At 63.7% G+C, this 21,454-nt stretch overlaps 1 protein-coding gene across 1 annotated transcript; it reads right to left on the reverse strand.

Moving 5' to 3' along the window:
• Nucleotides 1–9,398: 9,398 nt before the first annotated feature.
• ADAM11 (ADAM metallopeptidase domain 11) lies at nucleotides 9,399–21,448 on the reverse strand. Its single transcript, XM_041462018.1, has 27 exons — nucleotides 21,320–21,448; nucleotides 19,854–20,038; nucleotides 18,436–18,512; nucleotides 18,031–18,097; nucleotides 17,554–17,639; nucleotides 17,410–17,476; nucleotides 17,213–17,261; nucleotides 17,049–17,116; nucleotides 16,677–16,751; nucleotides 16,518–16,589; nucleotides 15,838–16,004; nucleotides 15,678–15,762; nucleotides 15,505–15,595; nucleotides 15,349–15,400; nucleotides 15,094–15,193; nucleotides 14,750–14,821; nucleotides 14,576–14,668; nucleotides 14,391–14,471; nucleotides 14,260–14,310; nucleotides 13,593–13,656; nucleotides 13,425–13,524; nucleotides 13,232–13,351; nucleotides 12,763–12,931; nucleotides 12,574–12,688; nucleotides 12,030–12,120; nucleotides 11,340–11,570; nucleotides 9,399–11,251 (listed from the first exon to the last, which is right to left on the reverse strand). The coding sequence occupies exons 1-26, from the start codon at nucleotides 21,375–21,377 to the stop codon at nucleotides 11,525–11,527; spliced, it is 2,301 nt and encodes a 766-aa protein (XP_041317952.1). The 5' UTR covers nucleotides 21,378–21,448; the 3' UTR covers nucleotides 9,399–11,251; nucleotides 11,340–11,524.
• Between the last annotated feature and the right edge of the window lie 6 nt (nucleotides 21,449–21,454).

Consider the following 21,454-nt stretch of genomic DNA (forward strand, 5'->3'; position numbering starts at 1 on the left):
GAGAAGTCAGACCTCGGAAAGGGTGGAAAAGAGGGAAATCTGCATTTCTGCATATGAAGGAGCAGGCGGGCGTGCCCAGTGACCCGGGCGGGATTTGCTGCCCCAGTTGGTGGCTGTGCCTTCACAGGGTGGCTCCGCTCAGTGTCCCTGCTGTCCCCTCGCTGCCAGCCCGATCTCGGGCTGCGGAAGGAGGCAGGGAGTGTTTGTCCTGCCCGCAGCTGGCAGGGAGCTGGGTTTGTTCCGGGGCTTGGAACAAGGGCTGTTTGTCCGGAGGGAGGAAAGGGCTGCGGGGCTGCCCTGCTCCCGGGCTGCTGGGCAGGAGGGGTGCTGGCCACCCAGGCCAGCTCCAGCACCAACAATTTCTCTTTTCTGCGCTGCCAGGGCACCCGAGCAGCCCACAGGCTGCCCAGGGAATGCCTCTGCCAGCTCCGTGCCTGGGAAGGGCAGCCCCAGCCTGAGCCAGGCTTCCAGTGCAGGGATAACAGGGGCCAGGTCTGGGCCAGCACAGCTTCCAGGGCAGGGACCACCGGGATCTGGGCTCCTGCTGCTCCCAGGCCCCCTGCAATCGTTACACACACGGTTTTGTCCCCGGGTGAGTCCCTGCAGGCAGCCACAGGCCCCAGCCCAGCCTTGCCCTGGTGGTTTTAGGGTCAGAAGCTTCTGTTGAACAGCGAATTCACAGTGAGAAGGACTGAAATTATTTTAACCACGGCTAAAGTGAGAGAAAAAGTGGGTCCAGCCCCAGTACCCTGCCCTGGTGACACATTTGGGGGGCAGTGGTCTGGTAGAAGCCCCTCCTGAGATGGTTGTGTTTGATCCTGTGCTCCAGAGAAGCAGCAGAGGTCAGAGCTGGGGTCACACACGCGCTGCAGGCTCGGCTCAGCGCCCCGGGCAGATGTGCACAGCTGCTGGAGGTGCCCCTGGGTGTCTGTGTAGCCTCCAGATGCTGCTCCAGGAGGGAGCAAAGCAGCTCCCAGGGGTCCCTGTCACATCTGCCAGCCCCGGGCAGATGCCTGGGGTGCCTGAGGAGCTCTCCCAGCAGCACACGTCTAGACGTGATCCCAGAGGAGCCTTTGTGGTGCCTGCTGACAGCTCCACGTGCTTTCCTCTGCTGGGAGCTGAGGGTAAGGGATTGCCAGTACGAGATGCCCTCTGCACAGTGATTTTCCCTTTGGAGGCATGGGTTGGGTGTTAAATATTGTTAACGTTCAGTGTTCCTACCTGGAGTTCAGCTACGCTTTTGTAGCTGCTTGTGTAGAGGTGTGTTACATTCTTGTAGCTTGATTTGTTAATAATTCAGGAATTCCTGGTCTCAGGAACACAATTTTCTGCTGTGAGGCTCCATCCAAAGGAGCTGTTCATTGAGGTGTGCTCAGTGCCTGATGCCTGTGAATGGGACACTGTGGAGCAGTTCCTGAAGGGCATTGAGTTAAAAGATGTTCTGTTAATCCATTACTCGCTGTAATCCACCCTCCAAAGCACCAGGGGAAGGAGCCTGGAGGCTTCTGCTCCCAGGGAAATTGTCATTCATTTTCTGTGTATCAGAGGAGGCTCCAAATACCAGTTCATCATTGCTGGGGAAATGACATTTTGTTTTCTGCAGCGTGACATTATCGCTGTTGTGTAAATTCCATGTTGATAGCTGGGCAAAACGCCTTGGAAGGAGGATTTAAAGACATCTGAACAGGGCTTTTGGGGGCTTAGGAGCCATTTCTGTGCAGGCCAGGTTTTGCTGTCCTCCTCCCTGTTGTTTTTATTGCACAGGGTACAGGAGTGGAGCCCCCGTGGCTGCTTCCACGCGGACCCTGGGGAGGGGGCACCGAGCCCTTCTCCTGTGCCTGAGCTGTGACTGTGGCTGCCCAAGCCTGGATTCCCCCTGTGGGGTGAACGTGGCTGAGCAGGAGCAGGAGCAGAGCAGGGAAGGCACTTTTCCCCAGCAGAGGTGAGTGATCTCGGGGTGAAGCACTCCTGGGGGCTGTCTGGAGTGTGCTCAGCCAGGAGACTCCTCGGGGGGCTCCCATGGCACTCAGGATCCCTGCTGATGGATGGGATTCCTTCAGCCAGCAAACAAGCACTGGTGTGCTGGGAGTGCTGGGAGGCACCAGGGTGGCTCCTCAGCTCTTGTCTTACCCTCATTTAAAGATGTATAATGGCTGAAGGGAGTTATTTCTTTTTTTCCTCCCCTGAAAAATTGATTTATTATCAATTTATCTTAGAAAATTGATGTTCCCATTTGTGAATGCTTGCCAGACTTGTCATAACATTTTTGATGAAATTGAAATCACCTGAAAAACCATGACCAACAAATTTTTAAAAAAGCCTGTTCTGTGCTGAAAAGAGCTTTGGGAACACACCAGGGCCCTTGTGAGTGGCAGGGCAAGGGGGAATGGCCTGCCATGGCAGGAGTGGCACTGGATGTTCTTTAAAAAGGTCTTTTCAACACAAAGCAGCCTGATTTTTATGGTTTTATTTATCTGCTATCTACATAATATACATAATATAATAATCTCCAGGTCTCCTGCAGGTGCTGCTGCCTTCGAGAGAGTTAGTGGGAAGTTTGGGACCCTTCCAGTGCCAGGAAAGGTGCTGGTGACCAGAAGTGCTGTGCTGCAGACAGGTAAGAACTGTTGTGAGTGAGGAGATTGGGGCTGGGCAGGTCAGGGCAGCCTGGCAGTGCTGAGAACCTCCTGTGCTACAAACCCAGATGCACTCTCTGTGTCTCAGAAAAAATGAGTATTGAGTGGAGTGCAGGGAGAGAGGTACAGAGAGGGGAGCAGAGGATGAGCCCAGGGTGGGGATGCTGAGCAGTGAATCCCCTCCTGCTGCAGCCAGGAGCTCGTGGATGCTGCTGGGAACACGGTGCTCTGCAGGAATAAAACAACCACCTCACCCGAAAGGATTTGTGGTGAGAGACACAGGAAGGGGAAGAGCCTTATCCCTCGGCTCAGCCAGAACCTGGGATTGCCAAGGTGCCCCAAAGTTGCCTTGGCAGTGTCTCCAAGAGGTCACACTGTCCCTGGGGCTTGTCCCCTGTGCTCAGAGGAGGGGGACAGTCCATGGCTCGAGGGGAGGAGCTCAGCAGGGTGTGATTTAATGATTCAGTGGCACTCCGTGGGTGGGTGACACTGTCACCCACTGGCCTGGGTGACAAGGGGGTGATGAGTCCAAGGTTGGGCTTGGTGGTCTCAGAGGTCTCTTCCAACATTAATGACTCTGTGAAATGAAATCCTGGTTTAATTGTTGCCTCTGAAATCTGGTTCCTTTTCCCCTCTTGCCTTCCCTTTTGACCAGCTGGATGCAGCAGCATAAGGCACTGCTGGGTTTTTGACAGAACACTACATTAGGATGCTCTGCGGTGCTCAAATTTAGCCCTTTTGGGTATTTGGCTATCCAGTGAAGGAAGGGGAGGATCCTTGTGAAGAAAGGAGACCACAGAGAAGGTGCCATAGCCAGAGCAGGGTGAGGAGAGAGTTACATAAAATTCTCTGACCTGGAGGCTGCAGCACCACCGACATCCCAGAGAGGAGAGCCAGGACCTTGGGAGACCTCAAACCTGATTTAACAAACTGCTCATTCTAGCTGCGAATTTAAATTCTCAAGGACTAGGAAGCAAAGCTCAGGAAATGGGAAAACAAACCCTCCCTTTGTCAGCTGCCAGTTTAACTCGGCGACCTCCGCTCCCCGGCCGCTCCTCCGGCCGGGCCGTGCGGGTGCCGCCGCCCCGCTGGGAGCCCGAGCTCGGCTGCCAGGGTGAACCCGGCATCCCGGGGCCCCCGGGACCGCACGGAGCTGCGCTGACCGGGATTTGAACCGTGACAAGCCGTGACAAAGCGCGCCGCTCCATCAGCTCGCACTGGGGTCACGCCGGCTCCGCCGCGGCCGCGCAGGGGTTAAACCGAGCCGGGAGCTCGGCCCGCGCCTGGAATGACACGGGCTGTGAGCTGGAAAAGACCTACGAGGGATGCAGGCAGCGCCTGGCAGCGGGAGATAGCTCCTTAAAGGGCACTGGGAATGCTGCTCGCTCTGGCCGCGGAATTGGGTTTCCCCCGTTTTCCCCGGGAGATCCGCGCAGCCCGAGCTAAAGGACACCAAAGCCTTCAGTCCTGTTTGCGGGCCATGGGCTGGTGGAAATCCTTCCCTTCCCTTCCTTCCCTGGTCACCTGGGCTCCAACAGGCGCTGCTGTGACCCCTGAGCTCCCCTTGGCCCCGGGCGGCTCCGTGGGATTCCCGCTGGGGTTCCCGCTGGGATTCCCCCTGGGGTTCCCGCTGGGATTCCGCCGTGTCCCCGGTGCCGTGGGGCTGTTCCTGCCGCCTCCTCAGTCCCTGAGCTGCCCTCGGGGCCCGGCTCCTCTTCCCTTTTCTCTTTTCTGGACGTTCAGTGCCCCGGGACGCTCCATCCCCAGCCTCCCACGCCGGGCTGCCCTCGGCAGGTCCCTCCCGCTGAGCTCCTCAAGGCTCCAAGAATCCCTACAAGTGATTTGGGGTTGGACCTGGGTCTGTTTTGTGGGCAGCCTTGCAAGCCCGAGTTTCTGCTGGTGTCCTTATTCTCTCTGTTGGGGGATCCCCTCTGCTGGCAGAAATCGAGTCAGGGGTCAGCAGAAGGTTTCAGCTCAGGTGTCTTTACCTAAAAGCTGAATAATCTGGGCTTTCCCCTGCAAATTCCCTGAACTCTGGTGTGTTATCACAGGATTTTCAGTGCTCAAGGGGATAAGAGGATGGGGACCAACTCTTCAGTGGTGCCTGTTGGGACAGGACGAGGGGTGATGGGTTTATGTTGGAGGAGGATCGATTTAGACTAAATTTAAGAAAGAAGGTTTTTATTACTGGGGTGGTAAGGCACAGCACAGCTTGCCCAGAGCAGCTGTGGCTGCACCAACCCTGCAGTGTCCGAGGCCAGGCTGGGGGGAGCTCTGAGCAGCCTGGGCCAGTGGAAGTTGTTCCTGCCCCTGGCAGGGGGCTGGAGCGAGATGGGCTCGATCTCCTGAGTCTCTGCTCAGCCCGAGTGGCTCAGCAGCACAACCAGCAGGGGAAGCCTGGGAGGTCACTGCAGTCACCACGACCTGCTGGGTTTGCCAGGCTGCCACAAGCCCTTGCTAAAGCTCCTGCGACCCTTCTTCCTAATCCCTTCCAGCCCAGCCTGCCTGGCTCCTCCTGGTGCACCCAGAGGTGGAGCCGCCTCCACTGTGGCTGTGCTGTGCTTGGCAGAGCCTTGGCAGCTGGGTGCTGACTCTCTCCTTCCCCCCTGGCTGATTGTGGGGTGCCCTGTGCAGTGTCAGCTCCACGTAAGGCGTGTGGAACCAAGAGCCTCTTTCCCCAAATGGCCTCTTCCCCAAGCCTGGGTTTGTTTCTTGTTTCCATCTGGAGCCTAAAAAGCAAAATTCCCATCGTAGGCGAGACAGAGCTGAGATCTGCTTCCACCTGAGGTGTGCATACTCCTCCTGCTGAGCTTCTCCATGGTGACAAACCCATCAATTTCCCTGAATTTTCCATGTCTCAAATAAAGGCCTCGACTTGGAGAGGCTCGGTGAAGATGCTCCATCACAGGGCACACTGTGCTGGGACTCTGGAGAGAGCCAGAGTGACCTCTCCCCCTCCCTCTCCCTCTTCTCTCGTTTTTCACCAGGATCACAGCTGGCACAGCTGGATGAAGCCCTGCTGTGTTCCAGGGTCATTCCTGGAGCAGGGAGCACCCGTTACTCCAGGTGTGAGTGTTCTGGCCAAGGGGCAGCTCTGTGCCAGGCAGGTGCCAGCCCTGGGAGGGTTTCTCAGCTGCAATCCCACTGTCCTCTCTGTGCTCAGAATTTCCTTTTATTTGCATGGCAAATCGTGGTTGTGGAACTCTTTTTGGGGTGCTCTTTCCTGGGAGGTAACCCCGAGGATCCATGGATGTCCCCCATGGCTCACATTTCCCATCACACTGCAGAGGTGCTTCCCGACCATCTGATGTGTCCTGTGCTCCTGAGGTGCCCCAAACACCCCAGCTCTGTGATGGGGGAGCAGCCTGAGCCCCCTCAGCACCCCCAGCCTGGCCAACCACTGTCACTGGGATATTTTATGAAAATCCTTTCGCCGGGATTTTCTCCTGAGAAGCTGAGAAGCCCCAGAAAAGAAATGTAAACAATCACCTCTCTGATTGCTTTGGAATGTGGTCTGGAGGTTGTTTACCAACAGGTGCATCTTTGGTTGGTCTCATGTGAGTTGTTTTTGCTTAATGACCAATCACAGCCAGCTGTGTTGGACTCTGTCTGTCACGAGTTTTTATTATTCATTCCTTTCCAGCCTTCTGATGAAAATCCTTCCTTCTATTCTTTTAGTATAGCTTTAGTATAGCACTTTTTAATATCATATAATATCATAATATCATAAATCAGCCTTCTAAGAAATAAGGAGTCAGATTCATCTCTTCCCTCGTCCTGGGACCCACAAGCACATCCTCACACCACACCTTCCCGGGGACTCCTCGGGGCCTTTCGTCCTCGTGCTCACCCCAAAACAGCTCCTGCCTCGTCAGATTAGAGCTGGGAAATCGCAGCCAGATGGTCAATCATGAGCTTCAACAACCAGAGGAGCAGGGATATTTCGGGTTCGAGGGTTTCCCATTATGCAATGGCACAGACACAGCGTGGGGGAGGCATTGGGTTCTTCTTGCTTTGGGTTTGCTAATAATGAGGGGTTTGCTGGGATTCTGTTTCTCAAGTTCAGGGTCTTGAGCAGGAGTTGATGAGGAGGGGCTGAGGGAGCTGGGGGTGGGCTCAGCCTGGAGCAAAGGAGGCTCAGGGGGCCCTTGTGGCTCTGCACAGCTCCTGACAGGAGGGGACAGCCGGGGGGTCGGGCTGTGCTCCAGGGAACAGGGACAGGAGGAGAGGGAATGGCCTCAGGCTGGGCCAGGGGAAGTTTAGGCTGGATCTCGGGAAAATTGCTTCTTGGAAAGGTGCTGAGGCATTGGCACATCTTCCCAGGGCAGTGGTGGAGTCACTGTCCCTGGGGTGTTTAAAAACCTGTGGATGTGGCACTTGGGGACAGGGGGCAGTGGTGGCCTTGGCAGTGCTGGGAGTGGTTGAACTCAATGATCTTAGAGGTCTTTTCCAACTAAACACTTCCCCGATTCTCTGATTTCAGCACAGGAAAAGGAGAGTGGCTTCTCCCATGGGCTCTGTGGTTGACCTTCGGCAGGTGGGTGAGGAGTGGAGATCAGAGCTGAGCACAGGGGCTGTCCCTGACAGAACCAGTGAATTAGGAGGAGGAAGGAGCTTGAGGACAGGCAGGAATGCTCTGTGCCTGGAGCAGCCACGGGGGGAGCTGGAAAAGAAAGTTTGTGATGCAGAGAAAGGGCAGCCTGGGGTGTTGTGTGTCTCTGGGCACCAGACCTGCTGCCTCCTGCAGCTTTTGTGGCCCTGGGCAGTTGGCCAAGGACCATCTCCCTTCTGCCAGGCACATTCAACACACGGTGGTGTCCTTGTGTCCCAGCTCCTGGCAGAGGAACCCTGCCCTGATCAAGAGCTGTGGGTGTTGTGTGACCCTGCAGGGCAGCAGGCTCAGCTGGGCCCTCTTGAATTCCTGTTTTTTGCCCTCCTGACCCCGAAGATTTTGAATAACTCAAGATTCAGAAGCAGCCAGTGCATCTGGAATGTTTCTGACTCACTCATCGCGCTGGTATCTCGACACCAGCCCAAAATAACTCCGCGCTGTGGCACAGCTCTGCTGTGGATGGAGCAAAACTGCATCAAACCCCTCACGGGGTGCAGAGCTGCCCCTGCAGCCACCCCGGGGGGAGCAGCCCCGTTTGCTGCCAGCCTTGGCCTGGCCAGGAGGACACAGGGGTCAGCAGGTCCAGTGCAGACCCCCCCACCCCCTGGTCACTGCCACAGCCAGAGGAACCACAACCTCTTGCTCACCCCTCACCCTGTCCAGCCACGGGGGCAGAGCACGAGGCTGATGGTGACGGCTTCAATGAGGTGGGCTGGAGCCAGAGAGGGCTGGGTGTCCTCCCGAGGGAGCAGCACCCCGAGGTGCCCAGTCACCCTCAGCAGCCCGAGGGGCTCAGGGACCCCCAGCACCCCGAGGTGCCCAGTCACCCCCAGCACCCCGAGGGGCTCAGGCACCCCCAGCAGCCCTGGCTGGAGCTCAGCTCATCCCCGCCGGGAGCTGGGGCCGGGCGTTCTCCTGCCACCCCCGGGGACACCAGAGCGAGTCCCTCCAGGGCCCCGCAGGGAGGGGGCACCGCCAGCCCCACTCTGGGGGCTCTGGGGGAGGTGGCACAGCAGGAATTGTCCTGAATGCTGCCCCTTGTCCCCGGCGGGCAGAGAAGGGCTCCCCCAGGGGGGTGACGCTGGTGTGGTGACCCCTGAGCAGCGCAGGACCCCGAGCAGGGATGCGCTCCCCCCGTGCGGGGCTGGCACCGCGGGGACACGCGTGGCCCTGCAGCGTCCTGGGGAGCTCGGAGCGGTTCCTGCGCGCCCGTGGGCCGTGCTGGGAGAGCCCTCTCCTGGCCGGTGTGCGAGGAGAGCGGCTGTGCCGGGGAGCGAGCCCGGCCGTGCCCGGTGACCGCGCTGCCCAGCGGAGCTCCCCCCGGGCTGGTGCCGTGCTCCGTCCTCGAGGGTCCCTCTGCGGGCTGGGGACATGTCCCCAATCCCCTGCTGCCAGGGTGCTCGCTCAGCTGAGGGTGGTGTCCCCGGGATGGAGCGGTGTCCCCGTGCTGGGACAGAGATGGAGCCGTGTCCCTGCGCTGGGACAGGGATGGAGCGGTGTCCCTGCGCTGGGACAGAGATGGAGCGGTGTCCCCGTGCTGGGACAGAGATGGAGCCGTGTCCCTGCGCTGGGACAGGGATGGAGCGGTGTCCCTGCGCTGGGACAGAGATGGAGCGGTGTCCCCGTGCTGGGACAGGGGTGGAGCCGTGTCCCCGTGCTGGGACTGGGATGGAGCCGTGTCCCCTTGCTGGGACACGGATGGAGCAGTGTCCCCGTGCTGGGACAGCGATGGAGCCGTGTTCCCGTGCTGGGACAGCGATGGAGCCGTGTCCCCGTGCTGGGACAGCTATGGAGTCCTGTCCTTGCACAGGGACTGAGCACCCCTGTGATGGGACGAGGAGCAGCCACGGGTCCCCACGGTGGGACAGGGTCCCCAGCCAGGCAAAAGCTGACAGGGAGGGAGCTGGGTGACACTCACCATGTGCCATCTTCTCCATGCTGGAGCCATACCGGCTGTGCCAGACTCAGCACGGCAGTCGTGGGGGACAGGCCAGGGCGGAATGTGGGACACGGGGGACAGCAGTGGGATGAGCTGGAGGGATGCAAGGACCGGAGCATCCTCACAGATGAAATCCTGGCCCCGTCCCCCCCTCCCCACGCGGCTGACAAGCGGAGTCCCATCGTTTTCCAAATCTTTATTGTAAATAAATTCTGCGACATTGCAGGAGGCGGCCGGGGCCGAACCGGGAGCGGCGGCTCCAGCGCGTGCAAAGCGGGAGCTCGGGCCGGGCGGGCCGGCGGCAGCGGAGCAGGCGGTGCGGGGTGGCGGCGGTGCGGGGAGCGGGGGACGGGGACCCCGCCCCGCTGTGCCCGTCCCCGGGCCGGGCCGGGCCCGTGGGAGCAGCGGGGGCCGGGGGGGCTCTGCTGTCTTGACTCTGGAAGCACCGGGTGCCCCCCGCCCCGCCGCGGGCCCTCCCGCCCTGACAGCGTTAAAATCATTAAGAAAAATCCCAGTATTTATATATATATATATATGTATATTAATGTCCCCAAACCCAGTGACAATGGTGGCTTCTTGCTCTGAACAGGGGGTGTCCCCTCGCCGCAGGGAGCACCCTGGCACTGTGGCTGTGGCAGCTGTGGGGACACTGTGGTGACAGTGATAGAGATGGGGGCTGATCCCAGACCTCTGATGCCCACGGTGGTCCCAGGTCCCCACGTGTCCCAGCCCAATGTCACACAAGCAGCCACCACTAGATCCCAGCCAGGGGATGTCCAGCCACCCCTGTCCTGCTGTCACCTCCCACTCTGTCCCCTGGGGTGCCACCACAGCCACAGCACCCGTGGGTGTCCAGAGGGGCTGTCACACCAGGATGGGTGCCACCACACTTTGGTCATGTCTGGGCTTGGGGACACCCTTGGTCACTCTGTCTCCATGGCAAAGGGACCTGGTGGTGGGCAGGGACTCTGGGCAAGGAGGGGACACAGAGGGGACACCCCCACACTGCCGTGGACAGTAGGTATCATCCCCCATTGTCCCCGTGCTGGGTGTCCCCAGGAGTGTCCCCATCCATACAAACACACACTACGATGTGTCACCAAGTGTCACCAGGGATGTCCCCTCCATGCTGAGTGTCACCAGTGGTTAAAGGGACCAGCGTGGCCCCCAGTGCTCCGAGGTGCTGTGCTTTGAGTGGCTCTGCAGAGCCACCCCATGCAGGGTGACATGTGCCACGTGCCACAGGGAAAGGGTGATGTCCCCCCCGACCTGCCATGGGGGTGGGGGACAGCCAGTCCGGGGGGAACAGGTGCCACAAGCCCTGGGGCTGGGGTGACAAGTGTCACCCAGCAAGCCCTGTGTCCCCAGCCCAGGGCTCACCCTGTACCCTGGTCCCCCTGGGGGCCCTTCTGTCCCCCCCAACCCCAGTGTCACCAGTTTGGGGCTCACCTGCCTGAGCTGGGGACGTGGGGGAAGCCTTGAGGCAGAGCTGCCACCTGTGGGTGCCTGTCTCTCTACCAGAGACTTCGGGGTCCCATGGCTTGGGGGATGGGGGGAGAATTTGAGGGGACAAACCCCACACGGGGCTGCTGAGCTGCTTTGGGGGGTGGGGAGGCACATCTGGGGGTGCAGGACCTGTCCCCCGTGGGACCCAGCCCAGGCACTGGGTGGGGGGGACACGACTCCAGGCCCTGAACTGGGGAAGAGCACTGGCCTGGTACTGGGGACACTGGCCTCGTCCTGGGGACACTGGCCTCGTGCTGGGGACACTGGGCTGCCTTTTGGGGTCCCAGGGCCCCGGCTGGAAGATGCTCTGGAGGGCAGGGGGGGTGGGCCGGGGCTCCCGCTGGCCCCGCAGGTACATTCATTCCTCCAGTGCCGCCTGCCCGGGGGGCCGGGGGTCCCCGTACATTCGTGGCGCTGCGGGGGGGCCGGGGGGCGCTCCCGGGTGCCCCCCCCGCTCTCCTCCTCGGCCGGACCCTCGGCAGCGCCGCCCCATTTAATTGCTGTTAATGAGGCGCTGGGGGGGTGGGGCGGAGCGGCCCCGCTCAGGCCCCCCCGGACCTGCAACACAGAAGTGGGGTGCGTTTAGTGGGGGGCTGTGACAGGGGGGTGACACATGGGGGGACACTGAGCTGAAATGAGCCAGCACCGGGGGAGGGGCTGCTGCCAGGCCCCCCCAGCCGCTGCTGCCCTTCAGCCCTGGGGGCACAGAGATGGAGACAGCACGGCCGGACACACAGCACACGGACAGACGGGCCCGGGGGCTCCCACGCCGTCAGGCTGCCGGACGGTGACGGTGACAGGGACGGTGACGAGACGATGGGGGGGACACGGTTACACTCCCTGCTGCGCCGGGTCGTACCTTCCTCGGCGGATGTTCCTTGGGGGGGTGGCAGGGGGAGAGGAGAGGAGCATTAGTGCCACCCCCGTGTCCCCGCTGTCCCCCCTGGTGCGTGCCCCCACCCCGTGTCCCTGGTCCCACAGGCAGCAGCAGTGTCCCAGTGCCAGGCAGGAGCACACACGGGGGGCCCCGCCCAAGCACCCCATGCTTGGGGACAGACACGGCCATGGGGTCCGGGTGACAGTGACACCCCAATGGCACATGCAGGCAGGGCAGGCAGGGCCGGGGGGCAGGCAGGGGCTGGGACAAGGGACCAGGCAGGGTCAGGGGGCCAGGCAGGGCCAAGGGGACCAGAGGCCACACCGCGGGGACGCCCAGCCCCGGGGGGACTGCAGTGCCCCGGCAGGGCACGGCCCGGCCCTGGCGCGGTGACGCTGTGCAGAGGGGACGTGGCCGGTGACAGCAGCAGAGGGGACGAGCCATGCGGTGGCTGCTTACTTAAATCCCCAGCCTGTCCCCCCTAGGACGATGGCAGCCACCAGCACGGCCCCCGCGATGGAGCCGATAATGATATTGGTGCCACTGGGACCTGTGACAGACGGGACAGGGAGGAGGGGACGGGTCACACGTCAGTGGGAAGAGGACATGGGGACATAGCCCCAGGGACGCCCCAGGGCCACGGGGAGTCGGGAAGGGGACAAACCCAGTCACAGGGAACACGTCAGTGGGGAGGGGACAGGGGGACACAGGGACACAGCCCCAGGGCAGTCCCAGTGCTGTGGGGACCCGGGAGGGAGGCAAACCCAACACAGGGACCCACCTCAGTGGGGACGGGATGCGGGGACATGGGGACACAGCCCCAGGCATGACCCAGAGCTGTGGGGACCTGGGAGGGGGGACAAAGCCAGCCCTGCCCAGCTGAGCTGCGGCACCAGGGTGTGGGGGCACTCTGGAGCCGCGGTGTGGCTGGGGACAAAGCGGGACAGCCCGGGCTGTGTGGCCTGGGGACAGCAGGGAGCCTCGTCCCCGCGGGCACACGGACCCTTGTATCGCTCCGTCTCCCCCGTCGGCTTCGGCTCCGGGATGGGATCGTAGACGCTGCAGTCCTTCCCTGTCCACTCCGCCCGGCAGATGCACTTCCCCTCGTTGCTGCAAACCTGTGAGAGGACGGCGTCACCGCCGCGACCGTGACAGTGCCCGGGTGTCCCCCTGTCCCCGGCGCGCCCCTCACCCCGTGGTCGAAGCAGATCTTCCCGTCCCAGCTGCCGGGGCAGGAGCTGAAGTTAAAGGCGGTGGCTGGAAGGCATTTGCGGTCGAGACAGAGCATTCCGGGCCCGCAGGGCGTCCCGTCCTCCACGTAGCTCAGGTCCGAGCCATCCACCAGCTGCACGTGGCCGCCCCTGTGCCAGGACAGCCGCACGGTGACACGGGCACCGCTGGGGGCCGAGCCGTGCCGGTGCCCGCGGTGGCAGTGCCCGCGGTGGCAGTGCCGGTGGTGGCAGTGCCGGTGGTGGCAGTGCCCGCGGTGGCAGTGCCGGTGGTGGCAGTGCCCGCGGTGGCAGTGCCCGCGGTGACAGTACCCGCAGTGGCAGTGCCCGCGGTGGCAGTGCCGGTGGTGGCAGTGCCCGCGGTGGCAGCACCCGCGGTGGCAGTTCCCGTGATGGCAGTGCCCGCGGTGGCAGTGCCCGCGGTGACAGTACCTGCAGTCCACGTAGCGGTTCTGGTGGTAGAAGGTGGTGGTGGCGATCTCCCCGCTGAGCTCCCCCAGCCGCGGCGAGCCCGAGATGTTGGCGCAGAGGAGGAAGCCGCAGAGGACGTCCCTTCAAGGCAGCGGTGGTGTCACCAGGGCGGCGGGTGGCACCGGGAGGGGCCGCGGGGACAGGGGTCACTCACTGCTTGTTGCACTGCAGCCAGCCCAGGCCCTCGCGCCCGCAGTTCCCCCGCTCCGTCCCCTCCACGTTCAGCTTCTCGTAGCAGAAGCGCTCGGCCGAGCCTGGCAGAGAGCGATTGTCACCTGCTCATCACCCCCTGCGTCCCCTCCCGCCCCCGGCCAACACTCACTGCGGCCCCACAGCGCGTTGCACTGACGGTCCCGAGTTTTGCAGCGCCCGCCGTAGCATCGTCCCTGCGGGGAGGGGACAGGGGTCAGGGCTGGGGGCTCAGGGGACTGGGGAGCGGTGACAAGGCTGGAGAGGGGTCAGGGATCCTGGAGGATGTTCAGGGGACAGGAGAGCAGTCAGGGGACTGGGGAGGGGTGACAAGGCTGGACAGGGGCTCACACAGGTGCCCTGCAGGGAGGTGCTGCAGGGACAATGAGCCCCCACCCACATCCCCCCCATGCCTGGTCCCAGGAGCACTGCCCCAGCTGTGAGGTGCAGGGACCAGAAGCCACATGTGTGCACAGCCAGGGGACAGCAGGACCCCCAAAACCCACACCCAGGGGCTCAGGGCCCCCCAAAACCCCAAAACCCATATACAGGTGTGTGTGCATGGCTCAGCTGTGGCTGTGATTGCTGACAAAAAGTCACAAACTGGTTTGGGTTGGAAGGGATCTCAAAGCTCATCCAGTTCCATCCCCTGCCATGGGCAGGGACAGCTCCCACCAGGCCAGGCTGCTCCAAGTCCTGTCCAGCAGGGCCTTGGACAGTCCCAAATGCACTTTTAACATGCACAAGCCCAGAGCTGGAGCCTGTGGGGATATGCCCAGGTCGGGCTGGGCTGAACTCACCTGCTCGTTCTCACAGAAGTATCCATCCAGCTTGTGGAGGTTGGGGGGACACTGTGGGGACATGGAGAAGAGGTTGGGTGGTGGCACAAGGCCCCACAATGTGTCCCACCGTGTCCCCTGGCCCCACTCACCTGGCTGGAGTCCCCGGTGCAGGTCTCGGGGATGTCACACTCGTTCACAGCCTCCCGGCAGGACACTCCACGTGGCTCGTACTGCCCGGGACACAAACCCAACTCAGCAGGAACGGGACAGGACCCCGGTGGATCCACATCTGGACCCTGCCCCTCGAGCCCACTGGACGCTCCCAGCCCCACACCTTGCAGCCCTTGCAGCAGAGCCCATCGCTGCACATGGCGTCGTGGGTCAGGGTGCATTTCTTGCAGCAGTTTCCGCCGCTCCTCGCACACTCCTGCCAGGACAGCAGCAGGAATCAGCTCCTGGCAGCCCTGCAGCCCCCAGGGCGGGGGGAGCAGCCCCTGGCCCTGCTCACCGCCAGCGAGCCGCAGTCGCACTCCTCGCCCGCCTCCACGAAGCCATTGCCGCACTCCGGGGGGTCCAGGAGCTGCGGGGACCGAGCGGGGACAGGACACAAACACAGGGGAGCTGCTGGGGACCCCGAGCCAGCTGCTGCCGTGAGCCCTCCGGAAAGGGCATCACATGCCCGGGGAATGGCAGCACCCCCAAACTGCTGCCAGGCACGAGGTCCCCCCGCTCTGGGAGCTCAGCAGCAGCTCCTTGGCTGTGGCAGGGGCTGGGGACACCGCGAGGGACCCCGAAGCTGCCCCCAGAGCATCGCTCCCCACTGTGACCCCCAGAGGGGCGGGGGGCCGTTACCTTCAGGGGTTTGTTGAAGAGGCAGCTGCCGCCGCCGTCCTGCAGGAACTGGTTGTACTCATCGATGCTGCAGCGGGAGAACTTCCGTGGCAGGTAGTACCTGTGGGGTGGGGGTCACTGTCACACCGCCACACCCTGCCCGGGGGCACTGCCGGGCACACGAACCCGGGCGGGACCTCGGCGATGTCCCCGCCGGCAGCGGTGACGCGAGCTGTGGCAGGGGATGTGGCAGTGCCACCCCGAGCGGGCACCCACCCTGTGTCCTCCATGATACAGCCCAGCCACGAGTCCGGGCAGCGGCAGTCCCCTGCGAGGAGAGGAGAGGGCTGCGGCTGCAGAGTGTCCCGCCGCCAGCCTGGCGGCACCGCGGCGTGTCCCCACGGTGCCCACGGCCCCGCGGGAGGTGGCTACCTGCGGCCGTGCGGTGCTTGTTCCACATCATGCCCACGTTCTGCCCCAGTGTCTGTGCCAGTGTCACCGCCATGGCCGCCACGTTGCCGTACTGCGCGGGAGGGACGCGGTGTCACCGCGGGGACCCCCGTCCCTGTCCCCAGCCCCCCGCGCGGGGGTCGCGCCTCACCCACCTCGTTGACGCCGCCGGCGCGGGCAGGGGAGCAGATGCCCCCGACAAAGGCGGTGCCGCTGCGGCTGCTCTGAAACGTCCGACCCCTGCGAGGAAGAGGATGGTGGGGACGGGGGACGCTGTGCCCGGCCCCGGGGGGGACACGTGGCCACAGCGCTCACGAGAAGAGGTGGACGGTGTCACTGTGCTCTGCCAGCCCCTCGCGCCGGTACTTCACAAACTCGTTCAGGGTCTCCAGAGAGTCTTGCCCCATCCGGATCCGGTCCTCGGCCGCCCACGTCTCCATGGCCACCAGCACGATGCGGGTGTTCAGCTGCTCCTTGTAGATCTTTGGGGACAAAGGGACTGTGCTGGGGACGCGACCCCTCCCAGGGACAAACCCACCAGCTCCTGGGGATAAACCCCTGTGGATGACTGCAGGAGCTGGGCACACGCATCACCAGGACAATTCCCCAGGGACAAAGGACTGCTGGGACAAACCCACCATGTGCCACAGGAAAAAACAAGAGTGGGACAAACTCCCTGGGGCCAAACTCTCAAGGGACCAACGCAGCAGGTGCTGAGGACCAAACCCCGGGGTAAACCACCAGGAACTAGGGACAAAGTCCCTGGGAACAAATCCACCAGCTGCTGGGAACAGTCCCCCTCAAGGATAACCGCCCCCCCCAGGGACAAACCCACCAGGGTGGGGGATAAACCCAGGAGTAAACCCACTGGGGATAAATCCCTTAGGAATGAAGGGTAATGAAGCCCCCAAGGGACAAAGCCATCAGATGCCAGGGATTATCCTCCCAGGGACAACGCTCCCAGGGACAAATTCCTTCCAGGGACCCCCCCTCACCATGTCAGCCAGGTTGACCACGGACTTGGCGAAGTTGCTGGTGAGAACTACGGACTTGCGGAGCTGCAGGAACTGGGGGCACACCAGGGCCAGGTGGGATTGGGGGGGGGCCAGACCGACCCCTCACCGCCCCCGCCATCCCGGGAACCCCCCGCTCACCAGCTGATGGTCGTTCACCACGGCCAGCTCGATGTACTTGGTCTCGCTGTGCACCGTGTGCTGGGCTCGGCGGACCTGCAGGGGGAACCCGCGGCTGGGCTGGCACCGGCTCCCGGACGGGCTCCCGGGCACTCCAGGGATGTTTGGGATGCAGGGAGCGGGCAGAGCCACTGGGTGGTTGGCATGCAGCCCCACCAGTGTTCCAGTGGTCCCCTGGACACCACTGAGCCCAGGCAGGAACAGGACTCTGCAAACACCCATGGACGAGCCTGGCTGCACCCGCAGCCCACGGGCAGAGATCAACCAGGGTCCAGCACACTCGTTCCCTGCCCGTGTCCTCTGTCCCCTGCGTACCCCGCTGTTCTCACTGACCTGCCGCCGCCGCCGCAGCTTTGGAATCCCACCCGGGACACGCTGGCTCAGCGCAGGGAAGAGGCAGCCTGCAGGGAAGGGACAGAGCTGGTGTGACACCAGGACACAGGGCCACCGAGGTGACCACCGCAAATCCCCGGGAAGAGCTTTGTGAGAAGGCTCACCCAGTCGGGGGCAGCTGGGGATGCGCTGCACGATGTGTGGTCGAAGACCCTGCCACGGGGAGAGGTGTGTCACGGCCATGCGTGGGAGGGGACGACTGCCACGTCCCCGTGTCCCCATGGCTGTCCCCAAGCCACAGCCAGACCCCTAAAGCAGCCTTGGGGTACTCGGGCAGGCACCTGGCAGTGCCACCGCTCACCTCCCCGCGCTCGGCGCCCGCCTGGGGCTCGATCAGGTACGTGGCTCGGCCGTCCGAGAAGACCCCGCTGCAAACAGAGGCGGGCGTGTCGGGGTGCAGAGGGGTGCAGCCCCCGGCCCCCCTGCGGGCACTGGGGATACTCACCGCAGGCCCTGGCAGCTGGAGAGAGCGGCGAAGGAGCGGGGCTGCCCCCGGACCCGGCCCTGGTAGTAGCAGTGCTCCCCCGCGCCCTGCGGAGGGGACGGGCGCTGAGCCTCGGGCGCTGCCCTGCCCCGCACCCCCAGGGCCGCACCAGGCTCAGGGCTCCGGGGTTCACTTCCAGACACCCCCAGGGTGTGCGTGGTGCCCACAGCACCCGGGATCCCCCGCTCGAGGAGATCCCAGCACCATGGCAGCAGCACCCCTTCAGGCAGGGGCTGGGCACCCAGGGGCACCCAGGGGCGGGTGGGGGGATAATGAGTGCTGGGGACCATTCCTGGGCTTTTCTGGGATTTATGAACTGGCCACCATAACCCTTGCACTGGCACAGCACAGTTTGACACAGCATGGTGCAGTTTGGCACAGTATGGCACAGCGTGGTTTGGCACAGCATGGTTTGGCACAGCGTGGCACACATCTTACCGTGCTGTGGCTGCCGTTGCTGCCCGCGCCGACGTGCCGCTCCACGTAGTGGGAGGCGAGGAGGTGGCTGCCGGGAGCAGGTGGGGGGTAAGAGGCCGTGGGGTGGGGAGGAAGAGGAGGAAGAGGGAGACGACAGCAGCGATCCACGTGCAGGGCACCACCCCGGTGTGGGAGACCACCCACCATCCATATACAAGGTACCACCCCAGCACGGGACCCCCCAGTTTGGGAGGGCGCTGGCACCCCATGGCTCCATGTCCCCTCTGCTCCATCCCCGGCTGAGCTCGCACTGCTGGGGTGCTCAGCACAGCTCCCCCATCCCCGGGCACCCCCAGCTCCTCCCCTCCGCCCGGGGGCAGCAGCAGCCCCGTGCTGGCTCCCTGCCCGGACCCCCGGGTCACTCACTGGTTCAGCCGGAGATCGAGGGTGAAGGCTGAGCCGAAGGCACGCACCATGAAGCTCACCTGTGCCAGGTGCAGCCCCTGCAGGGGGCAGAGCCAGAGCAGTCAGCCCCACAAATATTCATAACTAAAATAATCATTAAAACCCCAACCCAAATACGCCACCTGTGAAGATGCACTTTTTTTTTTTTTTTACCGAAAAATTCAGCATAAAGAAAAACCGGGGTTTTTTTTTTTTTTTTTTTTGTTTGTTTGTTTGTTTTTCCTTAAACCCATCTCCCCTGGAGCACTGGGATGGCACCTGCGTCCCACCGCCCCCTCCGCGGCTGCCGTGCTGGGTTGGGGTGCCGGAGGGTCCCCCCGGCGCTGGGCCCAGCCCGGCCGCGGCAGCCGAGCCGCCTCTCCTCCCGCCCTGCGGCGCCGCCGCTCCTGACCTAATTCCTGATTCCCAATTCCTGCCGCCGGCAGCGGGAGCTGAGCGCTGCGGCGCGGCCGCGGACCCGGCAAACTCGGAGCACCGGTGAGAGCCCGGCACCGCCTGCGGCTCCCTCCGGTGCTTCACACGGGGAAACGGCAGAAAAGCCAAAGCCATCCTGGCGTGCCCGTCCCCTTGCTGGGAACCAGGCGCAGCTCGGGACGAGGACACAGGGATGAGGAGCCGTCTGCCATCACAGGGAAGGGGTGTCCCAGGCCCTGACAGCATCCCTGGGGTCCGGCAGCACTGCCGGAGAGGGTTCTGCCTGCGGGAGCCAGCCCCGAATTCCCGCGGATCTCCGCTGCCCCCTCCCGCCGCGACATCCCGGTTTAACACCTCCCTGGCCCCCCGCCAGCGCGGCGGCTGCCGGCGTCCGGCGGTTTCACTCGAAGCCGGGTGTAAATCACCTCTGCGGCGAGAGCAGCTCCTCATCTCGCCTTTATCCGGCGCGCACGGGGATCGATAGGCGCCGGCCTCCGCGGCTGCCAACACCGCAACTCCCCCGTGCCGGATGGGGCGCGTTGCTGCTCCCCGAACCGCAGGGACAGGCAGCGGTGGGCGGGGGGCACTGCCCGAGCCTGGGCTGGGCTGGGGAGCGGCACTGTGGGGCCTGGGGGCCGCTCCCACGCGGCCTGAGCCCTTCCTTGCCGGACCCACGAGTCTGTTCCTGTGCTCGCCACCTGCCCGCTCCCGCTCCATCCCTCCCAACACCCGCGCGCTGCCGGTTCCCAGATTTAATGGGATTTTGCGGCACAAGTCGGTGTCCCTCCGGGGAGCACGGCAGCGGGATGGTCCCTGGGGGCACGAGGGCTCCGGTTCGGGATGCCGGTACCCGCGAACACGCTGGGGTGTGGCTGGGCCAGCGACGCCGGCTGCCTGGGGACCTGGAGCTGCCACCTGCCAGGGACCCCGGAAAGGGAACGGGTTGGGGGCTGTCGTTCACTTACGGGTCCTCCTCCTCCTCCTCCGGGCTCATGCCTGACCCTGGTGTCCAGCTGATGCTTTGGGACTTCTCCGCCCGAGCTCTGCCCCACCAGCCTGCTGGGGTGGGTGATTTGGGAGAGCACCCGCCCTTCCTGCCATGCGGCCCGTGGGAGCCTCCGCGGCAGCGCTCCGGCCTGCGTGGCAGGACCTGCGGGAGACGGGACAGGGTCGCGGCCACCCTGGGAGGGCTGGGGGGACGGGGACCTGGGGTTGGAGAAGGGACAAAGACACAGGGGCCTGGGGACAAGGAGATGTGGAGGGCTGAGGATGAGGAGGGACAGGAAGATGGGAACACGCAGGGGTGGGAACAGGAGGGGACAGAGTTGGTGAGTGTGCTCAGGGGGTGGCCCAAGAAGGGGACACTCATGTCCTGGATGGGATGCCCAGGGAACCTGGAGGGTGGGTACAGGGATTGTCCCAGGGTGCACAGCTGGGGAACATCCAGATACCCCGGTGTGCCCAGGAGGGGACAGCCAGCAAGCACGGGCTGGGAGTGACCAGGAGGGGAACACAGACACAGGGGTGGGGAAGCTGAGGAGGTATCAGATACAGCGGCATGTCCTGGAGGGGACACACAGGGGACATGGGTGGCTGATAAAGTGATGCATCCCAGAAGGGGGCATGCAGGAGAGAGGGGGCTCAGAAATGCCAGCACACCTGGAGGAAAGGTTGGGGTGGGGTCAGCATATCCTGGAGGGAGCATGCAGGGAAAAGGGGGGGCTGGAATGGGGACACACCTCAGAGGGGACACCCAGGGGACAGAGAGGGCCGGGATGGACCCACTGAATGGGAGATGGAAGACTGACATGGGGACACCCCCCTAGAGGGGACAACGAGGGGACAGCAGGAATGGTGCAGGGACACCTTTGGAGGTGACAGCCAGGGGACACGGTGCGTGGCCGCTACGGGGACACATCCCAAGGGGACGTGGATGGCTGCTATGAGGACATCTATGGGGCATGCAGGGAACGGGGGATGCGAGAAGAGGACACATTCTGGAGGGGACGCAGGGGATCCTATGCGGCCACCTCCGGAGAGGGAGCACGGCGGGGGCCGCTGCGGGGACAGCGCGGTGGAGGGCGCGGGGCCGCCGCAGGTGCGGGGCCGGGGCCGGGGGGGACGCGGGGCTGCGGGGCGGGTGCGGGGCCGGGGCAGGTGCGGAGCCGGGGCTGCGGGGCCGGGACCGGGCAGGTGCGGGGGGATCGCGGGCCCGGCCCCTCCCGGGGCTCTGCGGGGCGGCGCTGCGGAAAAATGTGTCGATGCAGCGAAAAAGCCGCAGCGGCGGCGGCGGGGCCGGGAGCGGAGCGGGGCGATGCGGGGCCGGGAGCGGGGCCGGGAGCGCGGCGGGCGCGATGCGCGGCCGGTACCGGGGGCCGGTACCGGGGCCGGTACCGGGGCGATGTCGGAGCGGGAGCGGGTCCGGACCTACCTGCCCGCGGGGCGAGCGAGAGCAGCGCGGCCAGCAGCCACCCCCGCAGCGGGCTCATGGCTCCCTCATGCTCCGCCAGCGGCCGCGCCGGGCCCGCCGCGCCGGGGACCGTCACCGTCCCGTCCGGCCCCCCCG

The sequence above is a fragment of the Pyrgilauda ruficollis genome, unplaced genomic scaffold (genome assembly GCF_017590135.1).
Source record: "Pyrgilauda ruficollis isolate IOZ18807 unplaced genomic scaffold, ASM1759013v1 scaffold159, whole genome shotgun sequence".
Classification (NCBI taxonomy): domain Eukaryota; kingdom Metazoa; phylum Chordata; class Aves; order Passeriformes; family Passeridae; genus Pyrgilauda; species Pyrgilauda ruficollis.